We start from the raw sequence: 12,270 nt of genomic DNA on the forward strand, positions 1-12,270 counted from the left end.
TGCCTCCCGCAGTTTGGTCAAACTCATGCTGGTAGCTTCGAGAACACTGTCCAGCCATCTCGCCCTTTGTCGTCCCCTTCTCCTTGTGCCCTCCATCTTTCCCAACATCAGGGTCTTTTCCAGGGAGTCTTCTCTTCTCATGACGTGGCCAAAGTATTGGAGCCTGAGATTCACGATCTGTCCTTCCAGTGAGCACTCAGGGCTGATTACCTTTAGAATGGATAGGTTTGATCTTCTTGCAGTCCATGGGACTCTCAAGAGTCCCCTCCAGCACCATAATTCAAAAGCATCAATTCTTTGGCGATCAGCCTTCTTTATGGTCCACCTCTCACTTCCATACATCACTACTGGGAAAACCATAGCTTTAACTATACGGACCTTTGTTGGCAAGGTGATGTCTCTGCTTTTTAAAATGCTGTCTAGGTTTGTCATTGCTTTTCTCCCAAGAAGCAGGCGTCTTTTAATTTCGTGGCTGCTGTCACCATCTGCAGTGATCATGGAGCCCAAGAAAGTAAAATCTCTCACTGCCTCCATTTCTTCCCCTTCTATTTGCCAGGAGGTGATGGGACCAGTGGCCATGATCTTCGTTTTTTTGATGTTGAGCTTCAGACCATATTTTGCGCTCTCCTCTTTCACCCTCCTTTAAAGGTGGGAAGGTTACAGCACAGTAAACTACATCCCCCAGAGTGCCTTGGGTCGCGCGCGGTGACGTCACGCCCGCTTTCTCTTTTGCGCCGAGGTCCCGGATATTGCCTCTTTTTCCCTTCTCCGAAGGTAAGTATGGCGTCGTGGTGGCTTTTCGCTCCTCAGGCCCGCCGTTATAATCCGCTGCCATCCGCCTTTACGAGGCACCGAGCGAGGTGCGGGTAGGAGCAGGCTCCTCGGCGGACGTGCGGCGGGCGCTGCTGGGCTGTTCTTTTGGTCGGCGGGGTGGGATTCCCCGGCAGGCGCCGCCGGAGTTTTAGGCCGTCGCGGATTCACTCGCTTGGCAGGCCGGTGGTTTGCAGGGGGCTGCCGTATTGCACCGAAGAGGCGCGCGGCTCAGAGGAGGAACACGTGTTGTCACTGTTCTTGGGTGTCTGGCGACGGGGGGTGGAGAGGGGGAAGCATCTCCGACCCAACAGGTCGCTTGAAAGGTTTTTCAACGGGAGGAGCTGCCGGCTTCTTAGCCGCACGATCTTGCAAATGGTTTTCGCCCTCTGGGGTTGGTCGTGGCTACGTGGGAAAGACTTAATGCGTGTCTCAGGTGTTTCTCCAGGGTCGCGCTCGGCCCATCCTAATACTGTCTCTTCTAGGCCACGATTTCACCAGCCTCGATGTGTGGCATGTTTTGTGGATGGTCCTTGATTGGTGCATTGGGTTGGGTCTGAGCATGAGAAAAGGGTCGTGTGTTCAAGTCCGACCTGGGAATGTCTCTGTAGACCAGTTAGTTGGCCAGGAGTTCTTTGTGACTTTTGTCACCTCCTTACAGCTTCTTTTTTAATAGTCAACTGACCTCTGATGCCTTATTTATGAAAAGCAGGAAAGTGCCTATAGGATGCCAGTCGTGAAGTGGGCATTTTGTCTAAATATAATATTTTTAAACCTTTTGGACCAGTGGGGAAGAGTGTTGCTTGTGGGTTTTCCCATCCAGCAGGTTATTCTTCTGTTCTTATAATTCATTGAGGAGAAGGCTATCAATGGCTACTAGCCATGATGGCTATGCTCTGCCTCCACAGTTGGAGGCCGCAATGCTCCTAACGCAGGAGGGGAGAGGGCTCTTGTGTTTTGGTCCTGCTTGCAGGCTGCTCACAGGAATGTGGTTGGCCACTTTGAGAACAGGATGGTTCCAGCACGCTCTGTTTATATTCTTTAAACAAGCCTGAAGTCTTCCCTCTCCTCTTCTAGGAGACTAGAGCTGTAATCCTACCTAAGCTTGCTTAGGAAAGCTATCATCAATTACTTTGCCATTGTTATAAATAAATACCGTATCTGACATAGACATCAGCTCAGGGGGTAAGCTTCATGTACATAAGCTAACTGAAGTACAGAGTTAAAAGACCAAAGGGAGACTGCAACATATCTAGTGTAGCATAGACATTAGTGGTTCCATGGCCACCATATATTTAATGCTCATGGCTTCCCCCCAAAAAATTATGGGAACTAAAGTTTACTCCACACAGAGCAAAATTCCCAGCACCCTTAACCAACTACATTTGCCAGGGTTCTTTGGGGGAATTTGTGTGCTTTAAATTATAGTTGTGTACGCAGCCAATATTGCAACATACGTTTTTGTGGACTACAATCTGCTTCATAATAGATAATTGCCACCACATACACGTATGTGTGTGTATCAGAATATATCTGAAAGTTATGATAACACTAATGGAAGAGGCCTGTTATCATTAAAGAATGTGGTCTTTGTTTTAGTTCCATGCTACTACTGTAGCTCGTGTTTGAGATTTCAGAATTATTCTTTATCCCAATGAAGCAATGCTGTATTGATCGTAACTGTTGTGTGGTGTTGAGGGCTAGAAACTTTTTTAAAACAAAAAAAACACACCTTAAATGTCTTTTTCCATTGTGCGACGCTCTTTCCCTTTTTCTTGCTTACGTTCTGCAATTTGCTAATGTTGATTTCTCTGCTTTCTAGATGGCGGGCGAGAAGAAATCAAAGAGGGTTCGGAAGGTTCATGCCAGCCGCAACCCAGTGCTGGCCCGGGGAATCGGGAAGTATTCCCGGTCTGCCATGTATGCTCGGAAGGCCATGTACAAGCGCAAGTACAAAGCTCCAGAAACTAAGGTAAAATAGCAATCTTTCAGAGCTCATAGTAGGTAGAGCTGCATAACTTACAAGCTGCCATTTAACATGCAGAACATTTGCTGGCGTGCAGCTTGATGAAGTCTTTTTAAAAGGGCTAGATAGATTTCATTTTTACCCTGCTGTTCAGTGGAAAAGGAGACAGGAGTGAGGAATAAACCCAGCTCAGACACTGGTTCTTATAAGTGATCTTCCTGGCGTGGGGAGGGGAGCAAGACCTCTGCAGCGTTCTTTTTTTTTGACCAATTGTTGGGGCCCTTACTGTGATGTACTTCCTGGGAGGCAGGGTGCACATCCTCCCAGTGGCTCTGCGTCTGATGGCAGATGCCAGAGTTTGCTTCCTTTTAATCCTGCAATTCCTGGGCAGCTGATGAGGTGAGGCTGAATGTTCTTCCACCTGTGAAGGGAGGAAGAGAGCTTGTAGTTGCATCTTCTGTGGCTGTTGAATCTCAATCAGGTTGGTCTCACCATAATAATAAATTCATATCTCAACAGCTGTTGGCCATGTTGGTGACATTGAACCTCCACATTTAAAGGCAGTGTACCTCTGAATATCAGGTGCCTGGAACAAGCAAGAGGGGAGGGCTCTGGACTGGGCTCAGCTTTTATGGACTTATCAGAGGCACCTGGCTGAATCTCAGCCAGATTTTAAGTATGAGGCAGCAGAGCTTCTCTTCTGCATTGCATTAGAAGCTAGTTTGCAAATATATTTTTAAAGTACCGTATTTTTCGCTCTATAACACGCACCCGACCATAACACGCACGTAGTTTTTATAGGAGGAAAATCCATAGGCATGCCACCCGTAGGCATTCCCTCCATAACACGCACAGACATTAACCCTTACTTTTTAGGAGGAAAAAAGTGAGTGTTATGGTGCAAAAAATACGGTAGTTTGTGTTTTGTTTTGTCTTCAGATAGAAAAGAAGAAAAGAGAGAAAGAGCCAGCTACTATCACGAAGCCTGTTGGAGGTGATAAGAATGGAGGCAACAGGGTGGTCAAACTTCGCAAAATGGTAAGAACTTGTCTGTAAGCTGGTGCACTGTAGCAGTTAAGGCTTTCAAGTTTGAATGTGCCAGGTCTGGTCTCAAATTACACCTTCGCTATACTCTTGCTAGCTGACCACTTCCCCTCTTCCTGTTGCCACTCCCACGTAGTAAATGGGGAATAAAAAGCAGGTTACAGCAGAAATTTTTGCAGGGGGAGGTGTCAAGCTACAGGTGCTTGCATGTCATCTATTAAATGCTGCAATTCCCTTATGAATAACGGAGCACAGCAAAAATTAATCAGGCTTGAAAACTCGCTTTGGGGGAGTACATTCTGCCTAGTGGGGGCTAAGTGCAGCCAGAGTACAGATACAAAAGTTGGTTCTTTCGTTCTTTTTAGGCATAACAGATGACTTAATCTGTGGGTAGGCTGACTAGTAAAAAAACCAAAAAATTACTTTAGACTAGGATGTTCTCGGTGCTATAGTTCTCTTCAAATACGTAGCTTAATGTCTTCCTCTCAAAGAAATTTGGCTGCTTCAACAGTCTGTATGGCAGCACTGGGCCACAGTTAGATCAGGATCTACTGGTAAATCTCTGGAGAATCTGCAATAGGTTGGCAAGGGCTTTAGGTTCCCACATACCCTACTGGACAACAAACCACTTTTGGGCTACTGAAGTGAAGTAAGTGAACCAGGAGTGGACTATTGCATGGAATCATTCTGAACTCCATTTCACCCTGTTAACAGTACTGAAAGCAAATTCTTTGGCTCAGAATGTGCTAAGAGGCTCCCTGTTTTTAAATTATTATTAATAGTATTTTTATAAAAGAAAGAACAAAGGTGAATTAAAGGGAGGAGGGATGCAGCAATGTGTATCCACACATAAACAAGCATTTTCCAGCTCACAGTGCTGCTCCAAGCAGACAGATTTAGATACACAGCAATATACTGATTACAAAGAAAGTCAGCTTAGGCATATACAGTTCAATAGATGCTCACTATGCAGAACTTGCTCTCTTGTGACAGGCTGCACATACAGATACAAGTGTTTCAGCAAGGTTCTCACTCTATTACTTGCTTAACAGTTGGCAAGAGTTTGTCCATCTGGTGTTATAGGATCAATCCCTTTGCAGTCATGAGGGCCCTTGGATTCCTTCGTATGTTGTCTGATAGCTTCCACAACGACAGAATGTAGTTCGGAATTATATAGAGGCAACCATGCTTTCTATCCTGTGCTACTGAACTATTATATTTATATCTTTTTTATTAAATCTTTATTAATTTGAATTAAGAAAAATCAAAACGCAATGACATTTAATACAGACACAAAGTGAGAAAATAAAGAAGAAAGAAAATAAAAAGGAAAAAAACCCCACATAATCCTATACAGTCATACCTTGGGTTACACCCGCTTCAGGTTGCGTTTTTTTGGGTTGCGGACTGCCAAAACCCGGAAGTACCGGAATGGGTTACTTCTGGGTTTCGGTGGTCGCGCATGCGCAGAAGCGCTAGATTGCGCTTTGCACATGCGCAGAAGCGCCAAATCACAACCCGCGGGTTGCGAACGCTGTGGGATGCGAACGTGCATCCCGCACGGATCACGTTTGCAACCCAAGCATCCACTGTACATTTCATATATGTAAATGCCATATCATATTTACAAACTCACAAAAAAGAACAAAAACATTACTATAAATCAGCTAAAAAGGCTTCCAAATATTTTCATTTACTATGTCTATTCTTTCCTTTATAATGCACAATCTCAAATTAACTTAATTATTTTTGTACGTCCGAACATAATATCATTTCCACCTTTTATGTACAAGAATCACTCTAGTTCTGCCAGGAGATTCTTATTCTTACAATAATTTTTTAGATATTCTTTAAATATTCTCCATTCTTTATATACATTCTGTTTAGATTGATCTCTTACTCTCCCTGTCATCTTTGCTAGCTGTAGATATTCTATCATTAGGGCTTGCCACTCTGCTATTGTAGGTATTGAATTTCTTGCCACTAATATTCTGGCTGCTGTTCCTGCATACATGAACAATGTTTTTATATTTTTTCCTATTTCTGTTGGAAATATGCCTAGAAGGAGGGTTTCTGGTCTTTTTTTAAAATTAAGTTTAAATACCATTCTAAGTTCATCATAAATATTGTTCCAGAAGTCTCGGTTCAACCACATGCAGTTCAACCACATATGCAAATAAGACGCCATCTCTTTTATATTTATATGAGGCAGGCACCTTCAGTGGTACTCTTCAGCACCTGCTAAAGAGACATGTTTTCTTATAAAATTAATACAGGTTTTAATCTGTTTTTAGTCTGTTTCACTTTTTGAAGGTCTTAAATAATTGTTAATTTTTCTTATAATTTTATTTGCAAACTGCTTTGAAGTATTTTATAACAAGCGGTGTGTAAAGTAAATACCATACATGCCTAAGATACTTTGGTTCTTTATCCCTTCTGTTTCCTGTTTTCGATTTTGTTGCTCACTTCATTTTGTATCTGTTGAAAAACAGAATAAAATAGTTAATAAAAAATGAATTAAAGCAGTATTTAGTGCTGTATTATTGAAACCTATAGCCCCTTCACAAAAGAAAGCAATTACAGGATATGACAAAATTGTATGTGCCAAATTTGCCTGATCTGGGCAGAATCGCCAGCTGATAGCCAACTTAGTAATATTGGATCAAGTGTAATTTTAAGTCTGACTGAAACCTTCATCTGAACTAGTGAGCACAGTGCTTGTGAACACTTAAGTACAATAGTAGCATAGCCTCTGTTCTTTAATTCTACTTATGTGTCTTTTGCACCTGACGGGCTATATCTTGGGGTTCTGCTGAAAGGGAAATCAGTTCCCATGAGCCTGAAATCTGCCCCCTTCCCCTGCTGTGTGCAGGAAGGGGAATAACATGATAATAGGAACACATCTGGACTTTACTAATTAGGAATGATACAGTGGCCTGCTGCTGTTGCAGCATGATTGTGCAAAGTGTGTACAGATGATCACAGGTGGTCTGCATAAATGTTTCTACCTGTAGCAGGTGACACTTGAATCAAAACAACCGCCTGCTTATTCTCTTGTTTAAGCCACGGGGGGCGGGGCAGGAAGATTTGTCCCTTTGGGTATTGTCATTTACCCCAAACTGCATGATCAGTGAGTGTTTGCAGTCCAACAGACAAGTGGCAGGCCACACCTGCTGTAAAGCATAAGTGACAGCTGAATGTTTTAAATCCTTGTGTGGTGAATGCTCACCTAATGTTCTTCCTTTGTAATAAGATACATTCCTACCATGCAAATAAGCTCAAAAACAAATTGAGATAAAAAAACCAACAAATTGAGATTTGTGCAGAGAATTAAACATTGCATTATCAATTTTCACCGTTTCTGTGCAAAGTAGAAAAGGGCCCTTATCTGTGCAGGTGTCCACCTGTCTGATTTTGTGCTCTGTAAGGGTGATGTCTGTCTTTGCTTTGATATGTTTAAAGACAGATGAATGGAAAACTTCATAGGCAGCTTTCTTTAATTGCATCAGTGCTGTGATGCTTTGCTGCACAAGAACACATTCAGATCTATAGATTTCAGAATTGGTTGCATACATGCCAGCACCGTATGCTGGAGAGGCTGCTAGACCTTTTGGCTGCTGGGCAAACACATGGCTGGGATTTTTCCACGTCAAGCATTAAAAGTGTCAAGAATGAGTTCTTGGAAGAAAGGGGGTGCTGAAGTCAAAACTAGACTGCGAAAGCTAATAATTCTTCTCCTTTCAGCCAAGGTACTACCCAACAGAAGATGTTCCCCGCAAACTCCTGAGTCATGGCAAAAAGAATTTTGCCCTACACAAGAGGAAGCTGCGGGCTTCAATCACCCCAGGAACTGTTGTGATCCTTCTCACTGGTCGCCATCGAGGCAAGGTAAGGGGAACTCTGTGAATGACCCTTATGCTGAGCCATTATCTGCTTTTCTAAAACAACCTGCAGTTCATAAACCATGGCTTCAGATTGTGGTTGTTAGCAGTAAGCGAGCCAAAGTTCAGCTATGGGCAGTTTTCAGACATAAGGTTAAACCATAGTTTCGCATTATTTGCAGGTGATTGGTGTTCCTTCACCCTGCTTACAAACTTACAAACCTCCTCTGTCTTGTTTTCAGCGTGTGGTCTTTCTGAAGCAGCTCGGAAGTGGTCTGTTGCTTGTAACAGGTAAGCTAATCTTACATCGACAGCTAGGTCCTATAACATTTGCCTTCCTATAATCTCTGCTGACCTGGATTAACAATTTGATGCATTTTGTATGTTGGGACTCTTAAATAAATTTCATTTCCTTCATTAAAACAAATACAGCCATTAAAGGGGTGGAAGTTGTGAATATCATAAGTACACCTCAAATATTACCACAATAGTACTTAACACATAGAGCTCTTTGACCTATTCAAAGAACTTTGTGCTAACTAGTTGTAACCCCAGGCATGGGGGACCTGTCACCCTGCAGATGTTGATGAACTGTGGTTCGCTGGCCATGGACCGAGCTGGCTGTGGCTGGTGGCGGTTCAGAGTCCAGCAACATCTGGAGGACCATGTCATGCAACAGCCCCTAAAGGTGAATCACTATTATCCCAAGTGATATGAATGCAGGGGCTGAGTTTGAGAAAGTTTCATTTGGTGACTTCGTGCCAGGGGCAAGGTTCAAACTGGGGACTTGCTGATTTATAGCTATACACACTTGGGAACAAATTCTGTTGAACTTAGTGGAATGGATATCCGAATAGACTTGTAGCATACTGGTTATCCCTCAAATACATTTCTTACAGTAAACAAATCATGGAATCCCACTAATTGTGTGGTGAATCTTAATGGATTTTACCCCTCATATCCCTTTTTAAGCATCAGTGTGCACTGTTTTATAAAGTACTGTGCAAAAAGCAGTAAATGTCACACCCAAACTTGACAAATGGCACTTCCAGGATTCCTTTCAAGACCCAAACAAACCACACCCCAACAATATCTTGTGCCTCTTCTGAGTTCTATTTCTGTTTCCTTTTTTACCCTGAAAGCCCCTCTGGAAGTTCTTGAGCCAAGGTGGAGTAGCAGGTACTTGGTAATAAATATGTACTTTAAAAAAAAGTGTGTTTTCCTGTCATTCCCAGGCTGTTCTGCCAGTTTCCTGTGCTGGCTGCAGTTTTCTTGAGAGTATAGAATAGCTGGATTCGCTTGTGTTGTTTTTCTTGGGGGTTTTCAGTTGATTCCTTTGAGCAGAGCAGCAACATTGTGTCCCACTTGAATGGCAGGAAAACACATACCAGCCGGGCCTTTTCCTGGTGCCTCAAGGCCACCGTATGTCATTCACTTGTCCGGTGTCTTGCCTGCAGGTCCCCTGACCATCAACCGGGTCCCCCTGCGCAGGGCTCACCAGAAGTTCGTCATTGCCACTTCAACTAAGGTTGACATCTCCAGTGTGAAACTTCCAAAGCACCTCAGCGATCTTTACTTCAAGAAGAAGAGGCTGCGTAAACCCAAACACCAGGAGGGGGAAATTTTTGACACTGAGAAAGAGGTGGGTATGTTTTCTGGGTGAATGAGATGGGCCAAAGCGTGTGTGTGTGTGTCTGTCTGTCTGTCTTATCTGTCTTATCTGTCTTGAGCACCCACGAGTTAGCAAATCTTGGAGAAAAAGCAGATGTAGATTTGCAGGCCACCAAATCTTGTACAGTGGTACCTCGGGTTACAGACGCTTCAGGTTACAGACTCCGCTAACCCAGAAATAGTACCTCGGGTTAAGAACTTTGCTTCAGGATGAGAACAGAAATCGTGCAGCGGCGGCAAGAGGCCCCATTAGCTAAAGTGGTGTTTCAGGTTAAGAACAGTTTCAGGTTAAGAACAGACCTCCGGAATGAATTAAGTACTTAACCTGAGGTACCACTGTATTAACAAGTCCCCAGCAGGACAAACAATATCCCCCAGATAGCATGTCAGAGAGCGGTTTGGCCCACCTGACAACTCAAGTAACACCTTGATTAAAACAAACTGCCAAGCTCTGCTGCTGTTCAACTTATTTGCTCTAACCACAGAATGTAAAATATCAGAAGGGGACCTGAGAGTACTTTGCATGTGTCTTTGATATACCCAAGTTCATAATATTTATTGAATGAAGAATATACCAGGCTAAAGTGGTGCTTCAGGTTAAGAACAGTTTCAGGTTGAGAACGGACCTCCGGAACGAATTAAGTACATAACCCGAGGTACCACTGTAGTGACTCTTGGGGGACTGCTGAACAGAAGTGAGTCCAGCATTGTGCATTTGACTGTTGTGATGGTGTTAGTGTGATATATACAGTTTTCTCCAACTTTGGGCCCTTTGCATGTTTTCGATTCCAGCTCCCACCGCCCTGGCTAGCAATGATGGGAGATGTAGTCCAGCAAAATATGGGGTCCTGGCATTAGCACAGTTGGACTGCCTACCTCCTTCAGAAAAAGTCTTGCCTTCCACAAAATAAATAGGACCAGATTTTAGGTGCAGATTTTATCCTAAGCTTGCAGTACAAAATACCTTCTATGACGGGTCAGCAAACTTTTTCAGCAGGGGGCCGGTCCACTGTCCCTCAGACATTGTGGGGGGGCGGACTATATTTGGGCGGGGGTGAACGAATTCCTGTGCCCCACAAATAACCCAGAGATGCATTTTAAATAAAAGGGCACATTCTACTCATGTAAAAATGCGCTGATTCCCAGACCGTCCGCGGGCTGGATTGAGAAGGCGATTGGGCCGGATCCGACCCCCGGGCCTTAGTTTGCCTACCCATGTTCTATGGGGATTCATTGGCTTGCAGAGCTCATGCTCGTCTGCTACATTTTTATTTATTTTACAGGAAAATTAGCCTTTAATCAGATTGCTTGGTTGGGAGGGAGGGCAGCCCAGCACACAAACACCGCTGCTTCCTGTTGTCCTGTGCCCAATTCTTTTTCCTAGACCACGACATACACACAAGTGTGCTGGTACAGGAAGTGAGTTTCCCACCAATGATGGGGAAATAGCAGCCTCTGCTGCTGCTCCCCACCCCAAGGGAGCTTTTGACAAACAGAGGAGTTTCAGAAGCGTTTTGTGAAATGACATTCGCAAGCGTGTAGAGAAGGAGGTTATGCTATTTTAAAAAGAATTAAATGTCACCGGGTATACTGAAGTAGTTCTTTGCATCCTGGTCCACAGCAGCAGTCTAGAGGAAGCGGGAGGTGTTGTAGGCCTTGGGGAGGCTCCCTGTTAAAAACAAAGGGCACTACAGTGGTACCTCGCAAGACGGAAAACTCGCAAGAAGAAAGAGTTTTCCGTTTTTCAAGGTGCTTCGCCAGACGAATTTCCCTATGGGCTTCCTTCGCAAGACGAAAGCCCATAGGGAAATCTCCGGGGACAGCGGGGAAGTGCAGCGCGTCTTCCCCACTGTCCTCGGACCTCCTCCGAAGGCTGGCGGTGGGGCGGAGAGACCTTCTCCCCCCCGCCAGCCTTCGGAAGGCTGCTCCGAAGGCTGGCGGTGGGGCGGAGAGACCTCCTCCCACCGCCAGGCTTCGGAAGGCTGCTCCGAAGGTTGGCGGTGGGGCGGAGAGCCCTTCTCCCCGCGCCAGCCTTCGGATGGCTGTTCTGAAGGCTGGCGGTGGACCGCCAGCCTTCAGAACAGGTCCAGGGACAGAGGAGAAGCGCAACGCGCCTTCCCCTCTGTTCCCGGACCTGTCCTGAAGACTTGCAGTGGGAGGAGGGTTTTCCTTCCCACCGCCAACATTCAGAATGCTGTTCTTAATGTTGGCGGTGGGGAGGAAAAACCCTCCTCCCACCGCAAGCCCCGGGAACAGAGGAGAAGCGCTGCACGCCTTCCCCTCTGTTCCCGGACCTGTCCTGAAGACTTGCGGTGGGAGGAGGGTTTTCCTTCCCACCGCCAACATTCAGAATGCTGTTCTGAATGTTGGCGGTGGGGAGGAAAGCCCTTCTCACCGCAAGCCCCGCAAGCTCCGAGAACAGAGGAGAAGCGCAGCGCGCCTTCCCCTCTGTTCCCGGACCTGTCCTGAAGGCTTGCGGTGGGGAGAAAGGCCCTTCTCCGCACCGCCAGCCCGGCAAGCGGTTTCCATAGGAACGCATTAATTGATTTTCAATGCATTCCTATGGGAAACCGTGCTTCGCAAGACAAAAAACTCGCAAGAAGAAAAAACTTGCGGAACGAATTAATTTCGTCTTGCGAGGTACCACTGTAAAGGGTGAACAAATGATTGACGTGCTGTCCTGCTTTTTCAGAAATACGAGATAACAGAGCGACGCAAGGCGGACCAGAAGCATGTGGACTCCCAGCTCTTGCCCATTATCAAGAAGGTGCCTCAGCTGCGAGGCTATTTGCGTTCAACCTTTTCGCTTTCCAATGGCGTTTATCCTCACAAATTGGTTTTCTAAATTGTCTGGAGACACCACAGTAAAGTTTGGAGAAAAAAGAACCCTACAAAATA

General features: G+C 45.1%; 1 protein-coding gene across 1 annotated transcript; it reads left to right on the forward strand.

Moving 5' to 3' along the window:
- Nucleotides 1-684: 684 nt before the first annotated feature.
- Nucleotides 685-12,270, forward strand: RPL6 (ribosomal protein L6). Its single transcript, XM_053401241.1, has 7 exons — nucleotides 685-774; nucleotides 2,633-2,782; nucleotides 3,716-3,814; nucleotides 7,565-7,708; nucleotides 7,944-7,992; nucleotides 9,159-9,343; nucleotides 12,065-12,270. Exons 2-7 carry the CDS (start codon nucleotides 2,633-2,635, stop codon nucleotides 12,215-12,217), a joined length of 780 nt encoding a protein of 259 aa, XP_053257216.1. The 5' UTR covers nucleotides 685-774; the 3' UTR covers nucleotides 12,218-12,270.

This window comes from Podarcis raffonei, chromosome 8 (genome assembly GCF_027172205.1).
Source record: "Podarcis raffonei isolate rPodRaf1 chromosome 8, rPodRaf1.pri, whole genome shotgun sequence".
Lineage (NCBI taxonomy): Eukaryota > Metazoa > Chordata > Lepidosauria > Squamata > Lacertidae > Podarcis > Podarcis raffonei.